General features: G+C 39.8%; 1 protein-coding gene across 1 annotated transcript in view; it reads right to left on the bottom strand.

Annotated features, from left to right (window-relative positions):
• The window catches only part of UBE3C (ubiquitin protein ligase E3C), a 178164-nt gene that overhangs the window by 116407 nt on the left and 35396 nt on the right, over positions 1-26361 (bottom strand). Inside the window, exons 8-10 of the mRNA XM_054021103.1 lie at positions 25786-26003; positions 25287-25441; positions 11322-11509 (exon numbers count right to left, since the gene is read on the bottom strand). Coding sequence (XP_053877078.1) covers positions 11322-11509; positions 25287-25441; positions 25786-26003 — 561 coding nt within the window. The remainder of the gene's footprint in view (positions 1-11321; positions 11510-25286; positions 25442-25785; positions 26004-26361) is intronic.

A 26361-nucleotide genomic window follows, 5' to 3' on the forward strand; every position in this document is an offset into this window, starting at 1 on the left:
TTCCTTCTTAAGTGTACTACTTTGCCTTTCTCCTTATTGAATTTCATCTTATTTACTTCAGACCATTTGTGCAGTTTGTCAAGATCATTTTGAATTCTAATCCTGTCCTCCAAAGCACTTGTAACCCATCCCAGCTTGGGAGCAACTGCAAACTTTGTAAGTGTAGTCTCTCTGCCATTATCCAAATCATTTATGAAAACACTGAATAGAATAGGTCACAGGAATGATCCCTTTGGACCCCACTTGATATGCTCCTCCAGCTTAATTGTGAACCATGGATAACTACTTTTTGAGTATGCTTTTCCAACCAGTTGTGTATCCAACCCTACAGTAGATTCATCTATGTTACAGTTCTCTAGTTTGTTGATGAAACGTCATGGGAGACACTATCAAAAGCCCTTCTAAAGTCAAGATATATCACATCTATTGCTTCCCCCAGCCACAAGGCTTGTTATCCTCTCAAAGGATATTAAGTTGGTTTGACATTATTTGTTCTTGACAAATTCATGTTGATTATTATTTATTGCCATATTTTCTTCTAGGGACTTACAAACTGATTGATTATTTGCTCTATTATCTTTCTGAGTACCAAATATAAGCTAGCTAGCCTATAATTCCCTGGGTTGTTCTTATTCTCATTTTTATAGATAGGTACTATATTGCCCTTTGCCAGTTTTCTGGGATCTCTCCCATCATCCATGATTTCTCAAAGATAATCACTAGTGGATCAGAAATCTCTTCAGCCAGTTCCTTAACTATTCTAGGATGTATTTCATCAGGCCTGGCAGACTTGAGGACATCTTACCTAAGTAATTCTTAACTTGTTCTTTTCCTATTTTATCTGCAGATGCTATCCCATTTACACTGATGTTCACTATGTTAGTCATCCAATCACTGCTAAAAAAGTTTTGGTGAAAACTGGAAGGGAAAACAAGGCATTTAACATTTCACTGAGTAAAGGGCCTACCCTGTCCTTGGTCTTCCTCTTTTGTCTAGCGTATTTGTAAAATGTTTTCTTGTTATCCCTTATGTCCCTAACTAATTTAATCTGGTCTTAGCCTTTCTAAATTTTGTTCCTACATGCTAGTGTTGTTTTTTCATATTTATCCTTCATAATTTGACCTAATTTCCACTTTTTGTATGACTCTTTTCTGAGTTTCAGGTCATGGAATATGTCCTGGTTAAGCCAGGGTTGTCTTTTATCTACCTTCCCTCTTACCCATCTTTCCTATGCACTTAGACACTTTGCTCTTGTGGCCTTAATAATGTCTCTCTAAAAAAATTACCAACTCTCCTGAACTTTTTTTCTGTTAGACTTGTTTCCCATGGGATTGAGTTTGCTAAAGTCTGCCTTGTTTAAGTTTATTATGCTATATTTAAATATAACTATTCAATTTGGTACTTCTTTTTGATTTAAGAATCACATAGCTTAACATACTTTTTACATATTTTTTTTGTTATGTTAGAAACTAGTGAATGACATTTTTTATTTACTACACGATAGTTTTGTACTCATGATTTGTATCAAGATGCATTTATGTGGACACTGGAATTCAATAAAAATGTACAATACTGCTATTTTAATATGGCTATTTGTTAATTAAATAAAACTACCTTACCTGCACTAGATACATAAGGGAACATAAATTAATCTAAACAAGTTTTGCATTTAAAATTAACTGATTTATTAAACAAAGGAAGTATTATCTGTAGTTAATAAATTGACACCTTGTTTTTGGTCACCATGGGCCAGCTTTTCAAAGCTATTTCGGTGCCTAAAGATGCAGAGAGGTGCCTAGTGGGATTTTCAAAAGTGTCTAAGCAGCTTAGGTATCTACGTTCCATTGAAATGAACGGGAGTTAGGAGCCAAATCTGCTTAGGTGCTTTTGAAAAATTCTACTAGGGACCTGTCTGCCTCTTTAGGTGCTTAACTATATTTGAAATCTGGCCCCATGTCCTTCAAGTTTTTAGAATTAATAGTTCTGATTCTTTCCCATCTCTTCTTTTATTCATAGATTGGAATAGGAAAATAAGCTTTTCTGCTTTTTCAACACCAACTAATTCCTGACGCCTCCTTGTGGCTGATGTCCCAGTACAGCATCGGTTCCCAGACTGTCCAATTACAGGCCTATATTATTTAACTACAATAAAGTATTAACAATCTTCTCGTTTTTGATTATGAATATAAGTAGACAAGAATAAAGGTATAAAAGTACAATAATAATAAAAAACAACTATAAATAAAAGTATATAACTGAAATGTTTTCAAATTTCATACCATGAAATGCAAATATTTATTTTTTTTGCCTTTCGATGTGTAGGAGTGCCGTTTTGGTCGGTGGGGAGGCCGAAGAACGATATAGAAAGCGATGGAACTTTTTAAAACTTCCTAGCTCGCTCGCGAGAGTGTTCGAGACTGTTCTATCGTGGGAGTGGTTACCTCCACCACTCACTGCGCAAGCAATTTTACAGTGCAAATATTTGCACTTTGTATTCTGTGTTGTAACTGAAATCAATATATTTGAAAATGTAGAAAACATCCAAAAATATTTAAATAAATTGTATTCTATTATTGTTTAACAGCATGATTAATCATGATTAACCCTAGTTTTAACATATGTTTAAAATTAAATTTGAGATTGACAACCTATGTATTTAAAAAATATATATTTAAATTTTAAACATTAATTTTTTTAAAAAAATCAGATTTTTAATTTTTTAAAATCATCTATTTTTATTCACCTGAGACTCAATTTTACTTTCTTCCAGATTCCTATTATTCTGATATTTGGGTGGAAATTATGCATTATTAGTTACTAGAGGCTTATTAAATTATTTAAATAAAGAACAGGTATTTTCTCTTTTAACATTGAAATATCTAAAATGACATTAATTTGAATGTCTTGGTTTCTAAGTAGAGGAATTTGTGCAATGACCTTCAGTTCCTGGCCTCAGCTTCAAAAAGAAAAGCTATTTGGCAGAGTGCCTTTACATCTCTCAGGACATCCAAGTAAAAACCTGTTAATTTTACAATCATCCCAAGAAATTATATACTAGTTTTAGTTGAAATGAACAAACAACATAGATACTGGACCTCCTATCATAATGTAATTCACTTTTTCATTTGTTCTGGCAATGTTCAGTAGTATTTCTAAAAAATAGGAAAACTTTAAGAGCTTAGAATAACAACAGTAGCCTCAGTTTTATCCATCTTTCAGAACTCTGAAAACTTCACCCAAGTGGCTCAGAGGTTCAACTGGAACAACTGCTAAATATTATGGCCTGAATTCTAAAGTGATAAGCAACCACAGTTCCAACTGGTCACCAGAGAGCTGCAGATGATGAGAACCTCTGAAATCCATCCCTTATATCTTATACTTAGCATAGATAGGACTGAAGATTTTACTGTATCACTCATTATGTTTTACAGCTATGTCCCACACTTGTAAAATGTTGATATTCTATGCTTTGGATTCTTAGCCATTACCACAAAACAGCCGTTAGCCCAATAAACCAGGAATTAAAACGAAGTGCCAGGCTTAATTCACCATGTTACAACAGTTTTACATTTGTGTGACTCCAGTGAAGTGTCATCCATTGTAATCAAAGGAGCCACCATAAAACGTATGTAATCTAGTGCTGAAACTTGCTCTCAAACTAATAATTTTAGTTAATGTAAACAAACAATGCAAATGAGGCTTTACAAGAATTCTGTTCTTTGTAAAGATTTGGAAAAATAGCTGTTCTTTTAAATTCTTCTGGTCTTTCCTGGCGTACATTATCGGTCATGGAAAAATTTAAGAGCTAAAGAGACACAAAACACACTCTAGTTGTTCTTGTTTAGAACAACAGTCTGTGTTTAATATAATCTTAAAGTCACCATTCCTAGACAAAACTACATCACAATTGAGTTAAGGTTGAAAATAAATATCATTTGGGTAAAATACATTACAGCGATGTTGTAATTATCCTCCAAACCAAGCACTACAAATCCAGTAAATTCAGAGTTACAGGTAAACTTAAAAGAAATCCAAGTAGTTCAGATATGAAAATGAACAGTTAGGGAATTTAAACAACCTTAACTCTGCCCCCATCTTTTTTTTTAAATTAAAAATGTACATGAACACTAAAACAATAAACTCAAAGAGATTACCACCAATTCTAATAGTATAATACAACAATATTAAATCTTTTATTTTAACTTTTATGGTCGGATTCACTGGTACCCTCTGGCTGATTTATGCCACTCTGTAACAGTGCAAAGCAACCAGGGGTTTACACCCAAGTCTTCCCCTGCCTCCTGATCTATTCTTCAAAATCCCTCTCTCTGTTATCCGTTCCATTGCTGAGATTATTGTGCATGTGTGTGCGGGGGGGAAGGGGGAAGGCGCGGAGGTGAGGGGGGAGAGACAGGGAAGGTGTGCTAAATCTATTAATTTTTTTTCTAAAAGGGATAATTAACAGACTGACTTACAGATTCATTGGTATACTTTCAGAAAATTCATTTTATATTCAAAGTGAGTGCTGTAATTTTTGGGAGGAGATGCTGTATTTTCCATATAATAAAGAGGTTGACTCCCTACTTTAAGTGCAAAAAATCAACCAACTCAACCTTAGGTACAACTAATGTTCTCATAATTTAGCACTTACGAGTTAAATTTAGTGCAATGACTTTTGTTATATCTCTTTTCAACATGTTAAATCAAATTATCTCTACTGCTATATCTAAGTACATAATGACCATTTACAGCGAACCCTGCAGTTTCTCTCTGCGGGTGTCTAATTGTTCACAAAGGGCACATGATTTATATGTATTTGTTAAAAAGGTATTTTTGGGCACCCTTGGTTTTAAAAAAGTGTCAAATTCCTTCTGCACAATCGGATAGATTAAATGACCCATTAAGCTTTATTTAGCTGAAGCACCACTATAAGTTAATTAGTTAAAGGCAAGATTTTCAGTCTAGGTCATAAATCGAGCACAGTTTCCCACTGAGACCATTTAAGTTAATGAAGAGAATACAATAGAATGAGACAAGCTCATACAGTCTAGTAAAGGTCACTATTGCAGGAGCAGTGTATTTTGACACTTCCTTCGAACTGCCAGGTGTCACAGGTAGAAAATAGCATATGTGACTACCATTAAATGAGCCATACAACTCCTCTGGCATAAAACTGCAAATGAAAGCTGCTTTGTGTTTCTATCTTTTTTTCTGAACATATATCACAACAAGATTGCATAACGCTGATAAGGTAAAAAGGTTTTAAAAAAATTAAATGTTGTAGTGCTAGCTCTTAGAAAAAACGTAAGAGCAAATACAAGAAACAAATCCAAAATGTGCCTGTTAAAATGAGAAAGCTCCCAGAAAGAAATACAAAAGTAGCCATGTGGAAATACTAAATAACTTCCCCTTACATGTGAAAGCAGACTGCTAACATTATACCACAATGTCAGTTTTCCAACTCATCATCTGCCCATGTGAGAAGATTAGCAGTGTTTTGAAAGTCAAACAGTAGTAATGTATTGTCATTATGAAGGAGTTTTAGTGAAATTAGCAATTGCCCTACACAAACTAACCAGAAGGCTGCTAATCAATAAGGCCCGGATCCTGAAAATATTACACAAGTGCTTAATTTTAAGCATATTGTGTAGCCCCCACCCCAGACTACTTTTGAAATCAGTGACACTATTCAGATGTTTAAAAGTAAAGTACCTACATAAATGGCCTAAATAAGTCATTGAACATATAGCATTTCCAACAAAGAGCCTTCAAAATCCCTCCTAGATCAGCAGTTACAGGTGTGTGCTATGACTCAGTTATCTTGTCAGGTCTTTTTATAATATCCAATAAAGGAAATTATCAAGATACATATAAACTTTACACTCAACAGATGAAATCCTGGTCCCATTGAACTCAATGGCATACCTCTCTCTGACTCTGATAGAGTCAGGATTTCACCCTGAATCTCATTTGGTTTCCCAACAGTGATTGACTATGACCATGTCTTCCAACATTTATGCGTCTTCCTTTAATTAGGCTTGTTCACATCTGTCCAATTTAGATAGTAAATTCTTCAGAAGGACCTGTTAAACTATATGATTCTGTAATGCACCTGAAAAAGCACCTATGTTAATGCATCATATATGAAAATATTAACATACTAATTAATTACTTTAGATTAAGTTATGTTGTATTTAAGTACATTTTACCAGCTTCTAGTACTAGGTAAAATAGAAAAAATAAATTAATTTGCACCTAAACAGATGTACTATACAAAAGCAACTACCATAAAGGTAATGTATATTGGGTAACGTATAAGTGACTTCTTAACCTTCAAAAGCTTTAGTTCTCGCTCATATATGCATCTGATTAAGGAGAATGAAAGCAGTAAGTCATATTTTACTTCTGAGTTGCTGCAATGTCAAGTGAAGTGAAGTTCTGATCATGCTCATCTTAAAAAGAGACAAAGCAGAAATAAATGGGGCCCAGAAATAGGCAATTAAAATTATTAAGATGATTAGATAATGATACATGGGAAGGCTTCTGCATAAGAAGAGATTGAAAAGTTTAGGATTGTCTAAAGAAGAGAGGAATAAAAGGGACATGGATATGGGATGGGGGGGGGGGAAGGAATAGAGAAATTCCTATTTAACATCTCTCATACTACAGAACAAAGGGAATAATCAGTGATTCTGACAAGCCAAAATGTAAAACTTATAACAGGAAATATTTTTTAACATGTAACAATTAAATGGAACTCATGGTAGCAAAGTATCAATGAGATCAAGAGTTTAGCAAGAGTCAAAGAATGAGTGGATAATGAGAATATCTAAAGTTATGTTAAGACTGAATAAAAAATAGTGACATATACCCTCATGGTTCAGGGCAGAAGACAGCCACAGACTCTTTGAGGTTAGGAAGAAACATCCCCAACAGGCATAGCTATCTAGTACACAGATTCTTGTATCTTTCCCCTGAGGTACCTGGTATGGGCCACAGTTGGACAGAATATCTGACTAGATTTAACCATGGTCTGATCCAGCATGACAATCCTTAATTTTCTAGAATACTTTGCAATCAATGCATCTCTCCTGCTGCACTGAAGATCCATAGAAAGCAAAGGAACTACCTTTCCAGTGAGTTATGTAGTATGTACACATTCTAAGTGATAAAAGAAATAAACCGTACATTTTTAGAAAGCTTTTTTTAAAAACCCAGTCTTAAGACATTCATTCTTTCCCTACTACTCATCTGAGTTAATCTTCTGCTAAATTTTTGTTCTAACAATATTTTCAGTTTTAAAAGGTATTTAATTATTTTCATTTACTGTCTCACCTTGCAATGCCCTGCATTACTAGTTGTCTTAATTGACACGATTTGCTTTTATATTTGAGAGTTCTCTTGTTCAGTATATAAAATTTTCATGCTGATCCCAGATTAATTTTACCAATAAGACTTCAAATTTAATGGTAATTTTTTCCCTAGAACATCTAATGCATTGTGAATGAAAGGTTATTTTGAATACATTATTCTTGTTTACCTACAACGTTCCCATTTTAACATGGCTTCTGCAAAAAAAGCATCATTTATTATGTAAATATTTACTCAAAATAATTGGTATTTTAAGTAAACCAGACTCAAAAAGACAAACTTTGGAGTAGCTTTAACAGCAACATTAAATCTGCCATACAATCACTTTTATAATATTGTGATCTTTGTTTACAGTTTAAAGTTTGATGGCAACTAAATCTGTAACTGGACTTAAAAGCTACAGTTATCAGCACTCCTGAACTTGTAACACACAAGCTGAAACAAGGAAGAGCATTTTTCTCCATAGGCTATAAAAAAGCAATAGTATGTAAGTTGAAACAAAATGACCTGTAAGTTTTTAACTACTTGTGAAAAATATACAAAATGCAATACTTCAAAACAATAGGCAAAATCTCCTTACAATATATACACACAAATATTTGTAATAGTAGCCAGATAGCACAGGTTTGATCCAAAACCCATTAAACATAAATGGAAGAACTGACTTTAGTGATCTTTGGATCATAACCTATAGGCAACATTTAAAATTGTAATAAAAAAAGCACACCAAGGTTGTATTTATCTTCTGGAGATATAAAAATATAGGATTCAATCCTGAAAATACCTCTATGGGTGAGCTTAACTTTAATTCTCTGAATAACTGCATTGAAGCCAATGGGCCTACTCATGCTTAAAGCTGAATACATATGTTAGTGTTTATAGAACTGACAGCTTTAAAACATAATGAAAAGAATGTTATGAAAATGTTTGAGAAAAATATCAATGACAGTTTTTACTGTTTGGCTTGTGTGATGCTCTTGGAAATACAGCAGAATTGTGATAGTACATGAGAAACCTAAAGTGCAACAGGCTCAACATTTACACTGATTAACCTAGTTTCAATGTTGAGGATTATGTAAAAGTAAACTAACATTATAAATGGAGAAAAGTAATATAGGTCCTGATCCCATACCTACTGAAGACAAAGTGAGCTTTATCATTAACTTCAATGGGTGCAGCATCAGAACCTCTGATTTTCAATTTCAACCAAGTTTTAATAATGAAAGATATTATAAACAGATAAGAAGTTAGTCTTTCACAGCTAGTTGTTTAACTGACAATATTCCTTTAAAATATACCTACCATTCTAATAAATAACCTGAGAAAACAGAAAAATCAATGTTTCTAATATTTAATTCTGTAGAAGACAAACTCATCTTTTCAGTAACTATTCCAAAATAATTACAATGTGGAACAACTGTTTGTTGCTCTAACTGATTTAACACAGGTTTGCATATTTCTAAGTTGTTGAACCATCTTACATAACCTGTGACATATATATTAATGCATAACACTTAACACATTACCACAAATAATTACAAACTTCTAACTATGGTTCCTCAGAGGAAACAGATGCCTTACTCATACAATTAAGGCTATGTAAGACTTCTCTATTCATTAAGCACCTTTTCCACACAGTTTACCAGTAAACCTCAAGCCAGAGCAGTGATGCATTTAAATCCAGTAATAATTATCCAAGGCAATGGACTAGCTGCAACAATAAAACAAGCGTACTAATTCAGCTGCTGCTATGATCTTCAGATCTCACATCCTGTCCTAATGCAATTAGTCTACAAAGAGCTAATTACCCTAATCGAGCAATCACAGTTTCACTGACATCTTACTTCCTCTAACAGCTATAAACACCAGTGGGCTAAGATAGAACCTAATTAGTTTGGTGTATCATTGTTTACAATGCAGTTTGAATTGATTAGGTTTACTACATACCAAAAATACTAAGAGCTTTTCATTTTACTACCAGTTACTGTGTACGTTTTTAAACAAAACTATTTAATAGTTTAATATTAGGGCTATCAATTAATTCACACAATTAACTCAAAAAATGAATTGCAATTAAAAAAATGAATCGCAATTATTTGCACTGTTAAACAATAGAATACCAATTGAAATGTATTAAATATTTTTGGATGTTTCTACATTTTCAAACATATTGATTTCAATTACAACACAGAATACAAAGTGTACAGTGCTCACTTTATATTTATTTTTGAGAACAAGCATTCGCAGGGGACTTTTGTAGCCAGAGTTGCAAGGTATTTATGCGTCCGGTATGCTAAACATTTGTATGCTCCTTCATTCTTCGGCCACCATTCCAGAGGACATGCTGATGATGCTCGTTAAAAAAACTAATACGTTAATTATATTACTGACTGAACTCCTTGGCGGGAGAATTGTATCTCTCCTGTTCTGTTTTACATGCATTCTGCAATATATTTCATGACATAGCACTCTCAGATGATGACTCAGCACGTTTGTTTTAAGAACACTTTCACAGCAGATTTGACAAAATGCAAAGAAGGTACCAATCTGAGAGTTCTAAAAATAGCTACAGCACTCGACCCAAGGTTTAAGAATCTGAAGGGCCATCCAAAATCTGAGAGGGACGAGGTGTGACGCATGCTTTCAAAAGACTTAAAAGAGCAACACTCAAATACGTAAACTACAGAACCTGAACCACCAAAAAAGAAAATCAACCTTCTGCTGGTGGCATCTGACTCAGATGATGAAATTGAACATGCGTCGGTCCGCTCTTCTTTGGAGCGTTATTGAGCAGAACCCATCATCAGCATAGATGCACTTCCTCTGGAATGGTGGTTGCAGTATGAAGGGACATATGAATCTTTAGCGCATCTGGCACATAAATATCTTGCGGCGCTGGCTACAACAGTGCCATGTGAATGCCTGTTCTCACTTTCAGGTGACATTGCAAACAGGAAGCTGGCAGCATTATCTCCTGCAAATTGTAACCAAACTTGTTTGTCTGAGCGGTTGGCTGAACAAGAAGTAGGACTGAGTGGACTTGCAGGCTCTAAAATTTTACATTGTTTTATTTTTGAATGCAGTTTTTTTGTGAATAATTCTACATTTGTAAGTTCAACTTTCATGATAAAGAGACTGCACTATAGTACTTGTAGTAGGTGAACTGAAAAATACTATTTCTTTTGTTTTTTTATAGTGCAAATACTTATAATCAAAAATAAATATAAAGTGAGCACTGTACACTTTGTATTGTCTTGTAATTGAAATCAATATATTTGAAAATGTAGAAAACACCCAAAAATAATATAAATAAATGGCATTCTATTATTGTTTAACAGTGCTATTAATTGGGCGATTAATCGTTATTAACTTTTTTAATCGCTTGACAGTCCTATTTAATATTTATTACTGATGTGTCATTTAAATTAAATAATCTGATAAAAATATAATCAGGATTTTTATTTTGAATACAGGAAACTAAGTATCATCATAGCCACCTGTATTTTTCAATCTTTTTAAAGGAACACTACAAAATTAATAAGTCCAAATTTTCACCTACATTTAAAATTTCAATCCACACACCCCTCCAACACACACACACACACCTGATCATAGGTACTCTATCCGTTTCAGACACCCACGACTGAACAGGTGAAATACTAACTTCACTGGGCAACGCATTATCAATAACACATTAACAAACTTAAGTATGCAGTGGTCCTTTCCAGAATGAGCAGAAAGCACACAACAGGCGCAGTACAAAAGAAGTTTTCTCCCTGAAGTGCACGAAAAGCAGGATTCTTATACATTTCAATATCATGATTGAGCACAACACTAAAAGTCGACAGACAAGCAGAAGAACATCATTACAGGTATGCATGACACTACAACCCAGAACCAAACTAGTTTTAGGCCTACTACAGTTATAGATTTATATTACTGGTACTTGCCTGACTTTTGGCACCATCATTCGGTGTTGCACCATTAGTGTGTGGCAGATTGATGCCATCAGCGTGAAGACTTCTTCACTAGCTGAATCTCTCCAGACCATATTCAGTAGAGTGTTTGTCTGCTGTTTTGTATCCAGTTTCTTTAGACACTCCTCAGTTATATACTGTACTGATATTCTCCCATCACCCTGTAAATATACCAAAAAACAATCTGTTTTGAAGACTTCTAAGCTTTTAACACTATGGAGCCTACAGTTTCTTTAAACAAAGCTTCAGAATTTTACTATAAACAACACAATTCACTCTCCCACAAAATAAATGTATTAAAAAGCATTTCACAGGCTACAGCAAAAGATTTTGGCGGTGGTTTAAACCCCCAAGGCAGGCAAGTACTTGTGTCAGTACAATTTGCACCAGATCCAATGCCTGCTGAAGGCACTAGAAAGACCACCTTTGACTTCAATGGGCTTTGGAGACCTGTATATGCCTACTTTCCATGTCCATGCATATGGCCAGATCCTTATCTGGTGTCAAATATTACAGCTCCACAAATATCACTGAGCTATGATGATTTAGCCCATGGATGGTAGCACTCAAATCTTCCATTGCCTCTCTAGCCAGATGCATACATCAATCAGGGCTTGCTCAAATGTATCTGGATACCTAATGCATGTGCATACACACATACACACACACACACACACACACACACACACACACACACGTAGAGTGCTCCGGGGAGGGCAGGGAGAGAAAGGGAGATGTGGCAGAGTGCTATTAAGCAGTAAAGTCTCCTCAGGGCAAGTTTTGCCTACTCTGTTTTAAGTCAGGTACAGTGGGGTATTTATCAATTATTGTAAATTGTCTCTGAACAGACCTTTAGATTCCATTTTTACCAAATCAGCATTCAGGTACCACAAATTTCCATGGAGCATTTAAAGACCTGCCAGCATTTACATTATCAAAACCTAAAAATTGTTAAGTTATGAAAATGTACTCTATGCAGTAAGTTGGCACACAGTGTGTAAACCCAAACCAACATTATTTTTTTTAATTGACAAGATGACCAGTTTATTTTTATGTTTTTAAATGCACTTGATTCATTTAAAGACATTGACTGACAGTACATTTGACATGCAAATAGTCTATAGCCTAATCGCTTTTTTTATTTTGATAAAAAATATTTAAATAGAGAATTTATTAACATTAACAAAATGGCTACTAAAGATTTTCTTAAAAGGCATTTCATTTGGGTTTGGATTATATATACTCACTACTCATTCTACAACAGCTGATAACAGCAATGGTAAACCTACTAAGGAATGGTATATAAATGATTCAAAGGTTAGTGCAACTTTAGCTCCCTAGCAAAATATATCCAATATATTGACTTTCTATGTCAGCCTCATTTCTTTAGGGTGCTTTCAAAGCTACTATAAACTTATCTTTAACGATTTTTTTAAATAAAGATTCTGAAGTCTTATTTTGAGTAGTTTTGCCATAAAGAAAAACAAGATTCTGGGGGCATATATTACTTTATTATTCACCCATAAAATAGTTTATTTACAGCTTCTTAGAAGAAGATTCTTGGGTGATGCTAACACACTGCATGTTTAAAAAAAAAAAAAAAGTCATAGTGTACATATGCAAAACTGACAAAAATCTGACAAGCAGCCTTTGCTGAGAGGTTGTTCTCAAGACCGGTTTGTATTCATAGTCAGCATGACATATCATATAAATAGACAGTTAGAATAATATCTGGGTTTGGAGAGATGGAAGCCAAGGTACTAATTTCAGTGCTTTGCCATATTACTGGAACATGGCATTAAAGAAAGTATTCCAGTTACTACAGGAAATGACAGAAACAAAAATACTGCAGGAAAGAGAACAATAACAACAACAAAATTCTTACTCAGTTCTCACAACCCAGCAGAGAAAAAAAAGCTGGTGATTAAGCTACTTGTACCAAACCCACACCCTGTGAAATTTCACATATTGCATAAGAACAGATCTCAACTGTCTGCGTGTTCTGAGTGCTAATTGTCTTTCGAGAGAAAGCAGAAAGGATAACATCAAACGAGTTTGAGTCTGAGGCTCTTGGTCATATTACTCCAACTTTTACTAGTGAATAACTCTTCTTGATTTGAGCATCAGATAGTGAATATTAATATAAATCTTGAAGATTCTCTATAATGTTAAGAAAACCTATCAAGAAAATGAAAGGTGCTGTTTACACTGCAATCTCTATTGACTATCATTTATTAACTATATAGAGCAGTAGTTCTCAAACTTTTGTACTAGTGACCCCTTTCACATAGCAAACCTCTGAGTGTGACCTTATAAATTAAAAGCACTTTTTAATATATTTAATACCATTATAAATGTTGAATGCAAAGCAGGGGTTAGGGTGGAGGCTGACAGCTCGCAACCCCCCATGTAATAACCTTGCGATCCCCTGATATAGAGCAATAGGTGTGCAAGGTGCTTTGCAATGTGAAATAATATGAGGAATTTGCAATCTAATAATACAGATAACAAAATGAGTCAATTCAACATTAGCAAGGGATGATGATTAGCAGACTGACAAAACAAAGAAAGCTGGGAAGCACAGTGCATAGGATGCATATTGTTTTTATTCTGCATGCCGCACTCACAGGAACTTTAGGATGTGATAATAGGAGTTACGTTGTGTTAATTATTATTACTTTTATTTATGATAAGGTGAAGGACTAGAAACCAGAGCACAACTGAAGGTTAGCAGCAGAATGCTAGCCAACAGAAATGAATACTGAGGAGGAATGTAAAGGAGACCTATGGCTGGCCAGGAGAAAAAAAGTCTGTTTCAGGCAAAGCAAAGTAGCATTGAAGGGGCATGGAAAAGGCTAATAAGAGGAGAAAAAATAGAGCTAGCACAGTATGCAGGGGAGGGAAGAAAGGAAGCTGTGAGAGTGCAAATACACGCAAGGGTAGAGTTAAGAGGACCTCTTAAGGGAGGACAAGAACTCTGATCTGGCAGAGGAGCTAGAGAGCCTGTGCAGAGACTGAGGGAAAAAAAGTGACAAAGTCATAACACCTGGAGAGAAAGATTTTTTTTCAGGTGTATTTTGGACAGACTGAAAGTGAGCAAGGGGGTAAATCATGTGAAGGAAGAAGACTGAACCGGTCAAGGCAAGAGATGATTATAGGCTGAGACTGACCGCGGCGATATTGAACAAGAAGTACCACCATGATCTGGTGACAACATGGATTGGGTGGGATGAAGAGGAGGTTGGAGGAAAAGCATTACAACAAAATTGTGAATGACAACTAGATTAACTGAGTTGTGAACCACAAAGGAAAATGAAGATAAGTGGAATGGTGTATGGCAGTGCAGTAAACAGGTATGTGACCCTGCACCCATCTCTCTGCTGCAAAGGGATACAGGCCTGCAAAGAGCCACACATGGCTGGACTCTTTGGCACACAAGTGGAATGTGTCTCTATTGCACAGGATTCACAAATCCTGTATCGAACTCCACACAATGAAACTACACTAGTTCTCAGAGAGCTGTCCACAGCCACGAGTAGGGGGCAGGATTTGTCCCCAAGAGTAAACTGTCTCCACTTCTCTCAGTGTGTTGTCAACACAGAAGTTTCTTCATGTATTCTTGTCCTACAAAAATTATCAATTTCAAAGTTAACTGTGTAATGGTTTATTTTAAACAACAAAGATGGCCATAATTATTGTGAAGTTATTTAAATCTAGTGAAACCTCAAAAGCTGTTTTGTCCTCACACAAGCACAACTTCCCCAGAAAATAATGGATTAAAATTAGGGGGAAAATCAATTGGAGGGAGGAGCAGCGTATACTTAAAAATGTTGATAGCTCATAGCACTATTCATATAATATAATAAATTAGGGCTGTCGACTAATCGCAGTTAACTCACATGATTAACAAAAATATGAATCGCGATAAAAGAATTAATCATGATTAATCGCAGTTTTAATCGCACGGTTAAACAGAATACCAATTGAAATTTATTAAATATTTTTTTCACCTCATACCAGTACTGTAATGCAGTCTCTTTATCATGAACGTGCAACTTACATATGTAGATTTTTTGTTATGTAACTGGACTCAAAAACAAAACAATGCAAAACTTTAGAACCTTCTAACCCCTCTCAGTCCTACTTCTTGTTCAACCAATCACTAAGACAAACAAGTTTGCTTACTTTTACGGGAGATAATGCTGCCCGCTTCCTATTTACATCACCAGAAACTGAGAACAGGCGTTTGCATGGCACTTTTGTAGCCAGCATTGCAAGGTATTTACATACCAGATATGCTAAACGTTTGTATGCCCCTTCATGCTTTGGCCACCATTCCAGAGGACATGCTTCCATGTTAATGACGCTCTTTAAAAAAACAATGCATTATTTAAATTTGTGACTGAACTCCTTGGGGGAGAATAGTAAGGAGGGGTAGCCGTGTTAGTCTGGATCTGTAAAAAGCGACAAAGAGTTCTGTGGCACCTTACAGACATGTGTCTGACAAAGTGGGTATTCACCCACGAAAGCTTATGCTCCAATACGTCTGTTAGTCTATAAGATGCCACAGAACTCTTTGTCGCTTTTGGGGGGAAAATGGTACATCTCCTGCTCTGTTTTACCCACACTCTGCCATATATTTCATGTTATAGCAGTCTCGGATGATGAACGAGCACGTTGTTCGTTTTAAGAGAACTTTCACAGCAGATTTGACAAAACACAAAGAAGGTACCGATGTGAGATTTCTAAAAAGATAGCTACAGCACTCGACCCAAGGTTTAGGAATCTAAAGTGCCTTCCAAAATCTGAGAAGGACAAGGTGTGAAGCATGCTTTCAGAAGTCTTAAAAGAGGAACACTGCAATGCAAAAACTACAGAACCCGAACCACCCAAAAAAGAAAATCGACCTTCTGTTGGTGGCATCTGACTCAGATGATGAAAATGAACATGTGTCGGTCCACACTGCTTTGGATTGTTATTGAGCAGAACACATCATCACCATGGATGCATGTCCTCTGGAATGGTGGTTGAAGCATAAAGGGACTATAATCTTTAGCACATCTGGCACAGATAGATATATCTTGCAACACTGGCTACAAACAGTGACATGCGAACACCTGTTCTCATTTTCAGGTGACATCGTAAACAAGAAAAGGGCAGATTATCTCCTGCAAACGTAACCAAACTTGTTTGTCTGAACGATTGGCTGAACAAGTAGTAGGACTCAGTAGACTTGTAGGCTCTAAAGTTTGGTTTTTGAATGCAGTTATTTTTGAACATAATTCTACATTTGTAAGTTCAACTTTCATGATAAAGAGATTGCATTACAAAACTTGTAGTAGGTGAACTGAAAAATACTATTTTTTTGTTTTTACAGTGCAAATATTTGTAATAAAAAATAAATATAAAGTGAGCTCTGTACACTTTGTATTGTGTTGTAAAAGAAATTAATATATTTGAAAATGTAGAAAACATCCAAAAATATTTAACTAAATGGTATTTTATTATTGTTTAATGGCGTGATTAATTGTACAATTAATCACGATTAATGTTTTTAATCGCTTGACAACCCTATCTTAAATATGTGCGGTAGACATTTGTGGCAGAAAAAACAGCTACCTACCTTTTCGTAACTGTTGTTCTTCGAGATGTTACTGCTCATGTCCATTCCATTTTAGGTGTGTGTGCGGCCACGTGCTCAGTTGTCAGAGATTTCTGCCTTAGCGGTATCCATAGGGCCAGCTGTGGCGCCATCTAGAGTGGCGCTCCTGTGCGGCAGTATATCAGGCGCCACCGGCCCTGTGCCCTCTCAGTTCCTTCTTGCCAGCAACTCCAACAGAGGGGTAGGAGGGCGGGAAATGAAATGGACATGAGCAATACATCTCAAAGAACAAGAGATACGAAAATATAGGTAACCATTTTTTCTTCTTCAAGTGCTCGCTCATGTCAATTTCATTTTAGGTGACTCACAAACAGTGCCCACGGAGGCGGGCTCAGAATTCACATCTTAGCGGCTTGCAGTACTGCCCTACCAAAGCCAGCATCATCCCAGGTGTGCTGGGTCAGTGCATAGTGGGACATAAAAGTGTGGACAGATGACCAGGTGGTCGTTCTACAGATGTCCTGGATAGGTACATGGGCCAGAAAGGCTGCCGAAGAGGCCTGCGCCCTAGTAGATTGGGTGGTGACAATCGCCTGGGGTGGCACCTTCACTTGGTCATAGCAGAAGCGAATGCAGGCAGTGATCGAAGAAGAAATTATTTGAGTGGGTACAGGGCGACCTTTCCTTCTGTCGGCCACAGCAACGAATAATTGCGTCGACTTACGGAACGGCTTGGTCCTGTCAATGTAGAAGGCCAGAGCCCTTCTGACATCCAGGACATGTAGCCTGCGCTCCTCCTCCAACCTATGCGGCTTCAGAAAGACCAGTAGGTAAATGTCCTGGCTTGAATGAAACGGAGAGACTACCCTTGGGAAGAAATTCAGGACCTTATCCTTGTAGAAGACAGCATATGGTGGCTCTGAGGTGAGCGCCCGAATCTCAGAAACCCAGCAGGCTGACCTCACCGCAACCAAACATGCAACCTTCCAGGAGAGGAGACGGAGGGAGCAGCTCGAAGCCAGCAGCTCGAAGAGAGGACCCGCAAGCTGTGACAGTACCAGATTCAAGTCCCATGGAGGGATGGGGTCCCTGACGTGCAGGTAGAGGCACTCCAGGCCCTTAAGGAATCTGGCTGCGATATCCTGAGCAAAAACCAACCTGCCTTCAAACAGCGGGTGGAAGGCTGAGATGGCCGCTAGATGGCCCTTGATCGATGAGAGGGACAAGCCCTGGAGCTTGAGGTGCAGGAGGTAGTCCAAAATAAGCTGCAACGAAACCCACTCGGGATGAACACCCTTGTCTGCAATCCAACAGGTGAACCATTTCCACTTGGCCAGGTAGGTTGCTCTGATGGAGGGCTTCCTTCTTCCCAACAGAACGCGCTGAAGCTCAGCCAAGCACTGCTGCTCCTGCGTGTTTAGCCATGCAGCAGCCAAGCCATCAGATGTAACACCCTCAGGTTGGGGTGCAGAAGACTGCCATGGTTCCTGGGACAACAGGTTCAACCTGAGCACTAGCTGGAACAGGGTCACCACTGAGAGGTCCAGCAGAGTGCTGAACCAGTGTTAGCGCAGCCATGCCAGCGCTATGAGGATGACCTTTGCCCTGTCCTGTTTAATCTTGGTGAGGATCCTGGGAAGCAACAGCACCAGAGGGAAGGCATACATCAGCACCCCCAACCACAGGAGCAGAAAGTCATCTGACAGGGCTCCTCTGTCCATGCCCCCAATCAAGCAGAAGACATGGCATTTCCTGTTCTGCCAGGACGCAAACAGGTCCACCAGGGGAGTTCCCCACTTGCGGAAGATGGAACTGACCACTTTCGGATGAAGGGACCACTCATGGCGAGACGAGGACATCCAGATGAGGCGATCTCCCAAAGCGTTCTTGATCCCTGGAAGGTGAGCAGCTACAGGATGGATGTCGTGCTGCAGACAGAAATCCCAGAGCCGGAAAGCTTCCTGGCAGAGGGCAGATGTCTAGTTGGCAGCTAGTATCAAGCAGTGTGCCCATGGGGTCAGTCCTGGGGCCAGTTTTGTTCAACATCTTTATTAATGATCTGGATGATGGGATAGATTGCACCCTCAGCAAGTTTGTGGATGACACTAATCTGGGGGGAGAGGTAGATACGCTGGAGGGTAGGGATAGGGTCCAGAGTGACCTAGACAAATTGGAGGACTGGGCCAAAAGAAATCTGATGAGGTTCAACAAGGACAAGTGCAGATAGGGTGACCAGATGTCCCGATTTGATAGGGACAGTCCCGATATTTGGGAATTTTTCGTATATAGGCACCTATTACCCCCCACCCCCGTCCCGATTTTTCACACTTTATATCTGGTCACCCTAAGTGCAGAGTCCTGCACTTAGAAGGAAGAATCCCATGCAGTGCTACAGGCTGGGGACCGACTGGCTAAGCAGCAATTCTGCAGAAAAGAACCTGGGGATTACAGTGGATGAGAAGCTGGATATGAGTCAGCAGTGTGCCCTTGTTGCCAAGAAAGCTAACGGCATATTGGGCTGCATTAGTAGGAACATTGCCAGCAGATCGAGGGAAGTGACTATTCCCCTCTATTCAGCACTGGTGAGGCTGCAACTGGAGTATTGCATCCAGTTTTGGGCCCCCCACTATGGAAATGATGTGGACAAATTGGAGAGAGTCCAACGGAGGGCAACCAACATGATCAGGGGGCTGGGGCACAGGACTTATGAGGAGAGGCTGAGGGAACTGGGCTTATTTAGGCTGCAGAAGAGAAGAGTGAGGGGGGGATTTGATAGCAGCCTTCAACTACGTGAAGGGGGTTCGTTCCAAAGAGGATGGAGCTCGGCTGTTTTCCGTGGTGGCAGATGACAGAACAAGGAGTAATGGTCTTAAGTTGCAGTGGGGGAGGTCTAGGTTGGATATCAGGAAACACTATTTCACTAGAAGGGTGGTGAAGCACTGGAATGGGTTACCTACAGAGATGGTACACAGGAACAAATTGCCTAGGGAGGTTGTGGAATCTCCGTCTCTGGAGATATTTAAGAGTAGGTTAGATAAATGTCTATCAGGGATGGTCTAGACAGTATTTGGTCCTGCCATGCGGGCAGGGGACTGGACTCGATGACCTCTCGAGGTCCCTTCCAGTCCTATAATCTATGAATCTATGGTGGAATCTCCATCCTTAGAGGTTTTTAAGGCCTGGCTTGACAAAGCCCTAGCTGGGATGATTTAGTTGGTGTTGGTCCTGTTTTGAGCAGGGAGTTGGACTAGATGACCTCCTGAAGTCTCTTCCAACCCTAATCTTCTATGATTCTATGACCTGGCTCCACCCTGCCTGTTGACATAGAAGACTGTAGGCATGTTGTCAGTCAGGACCTGGACCACCCTGTTTTGTACATGAGGTAGAAAGGCTTGGCAGGCTAGTTGAACCATTGATATTGATATGCAGGGAATGATTGCCATTGGACCAACGACCTTGAATATTGAGAGCGCCCAGGTGGGCTCCCCAGCCCAGGTCCGAGGCGTCAGAGCCAAGGGTCACCAAGGAGACTGGGGCCGCAAACGGGATCCTGCCACCAGATGAGGGATGACAGTATGCTGTCCGGGATCCAGACCACCCAGTCCATGCTGTGCCAGTTGGGAATATAGACCAATGTCAGCCACTCCTGAAGAGGTCTGAAGCAGAGTTGTGCACGCCCGACCACATAAGTACATGCTACTATGGGGCCCAACAGCCTCAGGCACATGTGGGCGGTGGTGAGTGGGTGGGCCCACAGGCCCGTGATGAGATCCGCCATGGCCTGGAACCGAGTCTCGGGGAGGAAGGCCCTGGCCCGAGTGGAGTCGAGGACCATTCCAATGAATTCTATGTGTTGTACTGGTGTTAAGGTTGACTTTTTCTCGTTTATGATCAACCCTGGATCGCAACAGGTGGAACATATGAGGTTGAGATGTCTCCACAGCTGAGCCAGAGACCAGCCCCTTATCAACCAGTCATCGAGGTATGGATAGCAGGAGTTGAGAAGGGTCCCTGAAGAGGGACGGGGAAGGAGGGTTGGAGGGGTTGTCAGCTATAAACTGCAGGGTGTAGCCCAAAGAAACTGTACCTAGTACCCAGCATTCCAAGGTGACCAGGCCAACCGGCAGGGGTGGAGGCGATTGACGAAAGGGAGGGTTGGATCCAGTACATTGGCTGGGGTGCCGTCCTCGAGCTCACCCGTAAAACGACTGCTTCTGGCCTCCCTGACTTCTGGAAGGGTCAGGTTGGGCAGCCGGGTGGGAAGAGGACGGGTAGCATCTCTTAGGCCCTTTGTGCATCTCCTTTCTTCTATAGGAGCCAGACCTGGGAACCCCCCAAGACCTAGACTGCATCGGATGAGGTGGCAGAGCACAGAATGGCTTCCTGGACTGCTGAGGGGTGTGCAAGCCCAGGGATCGGAGGGTGGCTCATGAGTCGTTGAGCCCATGGAAACTAGAGTCAGTTAGCTCAGAAGAGAGCCCTGAACCCTTGAATGGCAGGTCCTGGATTGTGGTCTGCATCTCTTGGGACAGCCCATAAGCCTGCAACCAGGAGCTGCGTCTCATGGCCACTGCTGATGCGACCACCCTGGCAGCTGAGTCCATCATGTCCCACATTTGAAGGACTCCCCGGACCACCGCCGTGCCTTTGCTCACTAACGCAGCCAACTCTTGGACATGTTCCTGTGGGAGGGCCTCCATGAACTTATTCAGGGAGTCCCACAGGCCCCATTTATAAGGTCCCAGCAGGGCCTAATGATTCGAGGCCCAAAACTGTAAGCTGGCCGTCAAATAAACTTTCCTGCCGTATAAGTCGTCTTTTGGCATCCTTATTTTTCAGCGTTCCGCTGGGGTAGCCCTGCCTGTCCCTTTCGTTCACTGCGGACATGACCAATGATGCCGCGGGGGACGAGTATACAGATACTCGAAGCCCTTTGCAGGGACATACTATTTCTTTTCCGCTTTCTTTATTCTGTCAGCAGAATAGATGAGGGGGCTTGCCACACCAATTTGGCTATACTGAGCATCCCTAGGTGGGCAGACAATGCAATTTTTGCCGGTGTAGTGGCCAAGATGACATTGAAGAGGTTGTCTGCCTCCTCAGCGACCTCCTCAATCTGCAGGCCAAAATTTTCAGCCACCTGTTTAAGGAGGGCCTGGTGCTCTTTAAAATCGTCCAGGGCACTGCTGGTTTGGGAGGGTCTGGCCACTGCCTCATCCAGGGACAACAAGTTACGATTGTATCGCCTGAGGGATGGTGTCATTCACTCCCTTGTCGAGGTAGGGCTCCCTCAGTGTCGGGGTATGGTGCGCAGGCTCTGCTTCAGTGCCATGTTCCGACTGCAGCACCAGCAGTACCTCAGCTGGTTTGTCCGATGCAGCCAGGGGAGAGCTGGGAGTACTGGACCGGCAACACCAGCACCCTCCACGGATTCCAGTATGGTCCATGGGGGGCTACGGCTCCTGCTGCGTTGGTCTCCCACATTGGAGGAGAGTTGCCTCATCTCGGTGACGGGCTAAAATCGTGGTCTGACCTTGATCACTATCCCTCTGGTGACCACAGCAGGGCCATTGAGGCCTGGGTCTGCCTACTGACCCTGGTAGGCAATTGACAGGGGGACCAGGAGAAACACTGCCTGCCAGAGGAACGGTACCAGGATGAACGGGAAAGACGCCGAGATCCTGAACAAGCCCTCCAGGACAGAGACCAAGGATGATGAAACCTTCTGGGAGAGGGTGTTCAGCGTGTAGGCGACCTATGGCCAGACGGTCGTCAGTACTGGCAGTACGGGGAGTGGTGCCACAAGTCTGGAGTCCCTCACCTAGTAGGAGGGGATCTCGATGGAGATCTAGGTTGTCTGGCCAGTAAGCTAGACTGCGTTGCCGGGTCCTAAGGGTGCAGTGATGGGGAATTGCACCTGTGATCCGGCGACCTGCGGTATTCCTCCAGTCTATGCTGCAGCACCTCAGTGGCTTTCCCCTTCGGTGCCGCAAGCGGAGCCGTATTGGTCACCTGGCGTGGCAACTCCGGAGCCAGTCGGCCTTGCTCCTTAGCCGCTGGGACCGCTTCAGGCACCGAAGGCCCCATCACTGGCTGGGAACCCCTGCCACTGCCTGGGGTGAGGGGTGCATGCCTGGTGGGTCCAACCTCCATGATACCCCCATGAAGCCCCATTGCGGGCGCATGGCCTGACACAGGTCCTTTAACCGAGGCCTCTCTCTCCTTTGGTGTCAAGGGGCTTCTTTTCTTCAGCCTCTTCTTCGGCACAGGCCAAGCCCGGTGCCGGCAGTACGCTGAGTGCCAAGGCCGAAGTGCTGGGTGTAGGTGCCACAGTGGAGGATTCCAACACTGGGTGAAGAGCAGCCTCCATCAATAATGTCCTCAAGCAGATTTCCCGCTCCTTCAGGGTCCTTGGGCGAAAGTTCTTACAGATGCGGCACCTGTCTTTTCTATGGCCTTCTCCCAGATGCTTAAGAGCGTTATCATGCAGATCGCTGATTGGCATCGGCCTGCTGCATGACACACACAGCTTGAAACCGGGGGAGCAGGACATGTCCCACTTGGGGCAAAGTTCCAACTGGGACTCTATTGACTACCTAACACTATCAACTATCTATGAAACTATGAACAACAACAACTAAACCAGTCAATGGATAACCGCTGCTGCTCTTGCGAAACAAAACAAAGTGCTCCAACCAACCGTCACAGATGGTAATAAGAAACAGAGGGCACAGGGCCGGCGGTGCCTGATATACCAGTGCATGGGAGCGCCACTCCAGGGGGGGCACCACAGTCAGCCCTACGGATACCGCTAAGGCAGAAATCTCTGACAACTATGCACGTGGGCGCGCACACACCTAAAATGGAATCGACATGAGCAAGCACTCAAAGAAGAATATATAATTTGTCCAAGGGCAGAATATAATATTTTCAAGTGGCAAGATTTGATGGCTGTGTTCCTTGACAACTCAGTGTTATCAGATACAAGCCCTATAAGGTCCCCTTTAAAATACAAAATTAAACTAGGAAAGTAAACTGTCGATCTTTTTCTATCAAAGTAAATCATTCTTATATTGTCTTCCTGCCTAAATTAATTTTAACAGGTCACTTTTTTCAATAATTTTATTTTGCTTGAAAATGGCAAAATCTGAAAGTATATTAAGTTTTTAAAAAAGTGTCTTGATCTTAGCAAAGTTTAATGTAGAAAGCTATTTTGAGACCCTTTCATAAGCAGTTTCTATAAATATTTCTCTGTAGAATCCAACATTCACCTCCCATCCTTTCTCCTTTAAGAAAGAGATTAAAAATAAAGGAAGCCTTTAATCAGATAATGTTTTATGTAGCAACAAATTTTTTTAATATAAATTTGTGTTTTAGGATTGTGTTGCTGCTCCTGTACTTTTAAGAATTCTTGGTTATTATTTGTATTTTTGTAGTGCCTAGCAGCCCCAGTCATGGACCAGGACCTCACTGTACTATGCGCTGTACAAATACAGAATTATATTTAGGATTCCATTAAAAAAAATAATGACTAAAAACGGTCTACCTCAGAAATTTACATTCAGAGTTCCATTTGTATGTATGTGCGCATATATATATATGTATATATATATATGCAATACAGAAATGCTTGTACGTAACAAACACTTACTAATCAGAGTCACCTTTCTTTACAATGATCAAGGTCTATGCCTCCCTCCAAGTTCCATTCTTTTCCACTGTAAATCACACTGCATTATGCAGCCAACCGCATAACGTGCTACCAAACAACTAACTTGCCTAGCCACATAAAGTGCATTGTAAGCAAACTACAGTACACCTGGGAATGAAAAGTTTATACTTACGGCTTGTCTATACAGAACAGCAATGTGCACTACGGGGGTATGATTTCTAAAGCACACTAACTTGTTACACATTGATTAATCTGTGTAGACCCTGCTGGTGCACACAAAAGGTTTCCTAGTCTGCTTTAATGTAATACTATTTGAATTAGCATCATATTAAAGGACACTACAGAACCTTTATTATCTCCAGGCACCTAAATACCTTTAAAAATCTGGTCCCAACTGACCACGAAGGTCCTAAATAAAAAATTCATCTTCAATGTTTTTGTGCACTTCACATTAAATAAACAAGGAATATATTTTTTTAAAAACAATACAGTAAAATTTGTATTATTTGGTTCTAACAACCAAAATAAGCAGTCTCTTTACCACTGATGCATGTTTCACTGCATCACCGGTAAATGAAATTAGGGGAATGAAAGTGCCTTCCTCAATTTTAACTATGGTGTTGCTATAAGAAGGTTTTATTCAGAGTAACTCTTTAACGCTTACAGGTATGGTCATCATCTTACTAATGTCTTCATCCTCATCTTCAGAATCACTGGCTGCATCTTGACAATTTGCACCAGTAGCAGACACAGGTAACTGAGAAAGAAATGTTTGGAGTACCCTTAAGTACACAAGTAGCCCTTCCTCTGACAGGGATCCTACAGCAAATAAACAGAAATAAAAGAAAGTAAGCAGATCATACTGTACTATCGCTGAATAGAACTGTGTTCAACAGGAATCCCATATCAATAAATAACATGCCCAAAAGCTTACAATTAAAGTATGCCCTATATTGCAAAGAATTATATGAATCTTGGAGTGGGCTGTAAGAAGAATACATCTAATGATCTTCATATTTTAAACTATCACTTTTGATTTCTTTTTCAGACCATGAAATATACTAAAATATACTATAGTGATATGTAACATGCCAATTCAAAGACCTATATTGTACAATACACAAAAATTAATTTTAACTGAATAGATTATATATTTTTCATACCCAAATATGTTTCACCAACTGTTAAAACAAAGTAAAACAGCCATGGAGCTCTATCACTTTTTCTTGAACGCCTGCTTTCTGTTAATAGTGCATTCAGGAAGAGTTCATAAGGGAAAAGTGTTTGCACATCTGCAAGCGCTGGAATGATGAAATGGAATATCTGATCTGTAAAAGGTGCTGCCAGAAACTCCTCTGTGAAGGCAGCAAAAATCTGTTGCCTGAAAGGGGGAGAAAAAAGGTTCTTTACAGAAAATGTAAACATAATTTTTCACCAGCACATCCATGAAGTGATTGATCATCATCTTGCGAGTCTGAACACATTATTTTATCCATCAAGGAAACTATGTATAGCTTCATTCCTTAATTCTATGCCACTATATTAAGCTTGTCAGATTACTCAAAAATTAATCAGCCCTTCTCAATATTATTCTATTTGTATTTTTCTTTAAAGCCTAATGCACCCACATAAAACTAGTCAGACTATTCCAAGATTATGAAAAATTATATTTAACTGAATAAGTGCTGTAAAGAATTTCAGAAAACCTACTTCAGTACATTATTGCACTATCACATAAA

The sequence above is a fragment of the Malaclemys terrapin genome, chromosome 2 (genome assembly GCF_027887155.1).
Source record: "Malaclemys terrapin pileata isolate rMalTer1 chromosome 2, rMalTer1.hap1, whole genome shotgun sequence".
NCBI classification, from domain to species: Eukaryota; Metazoa; Chordata; order Testudines; family Emydidae; genus Malaclemys; species Malaclemys terrapin.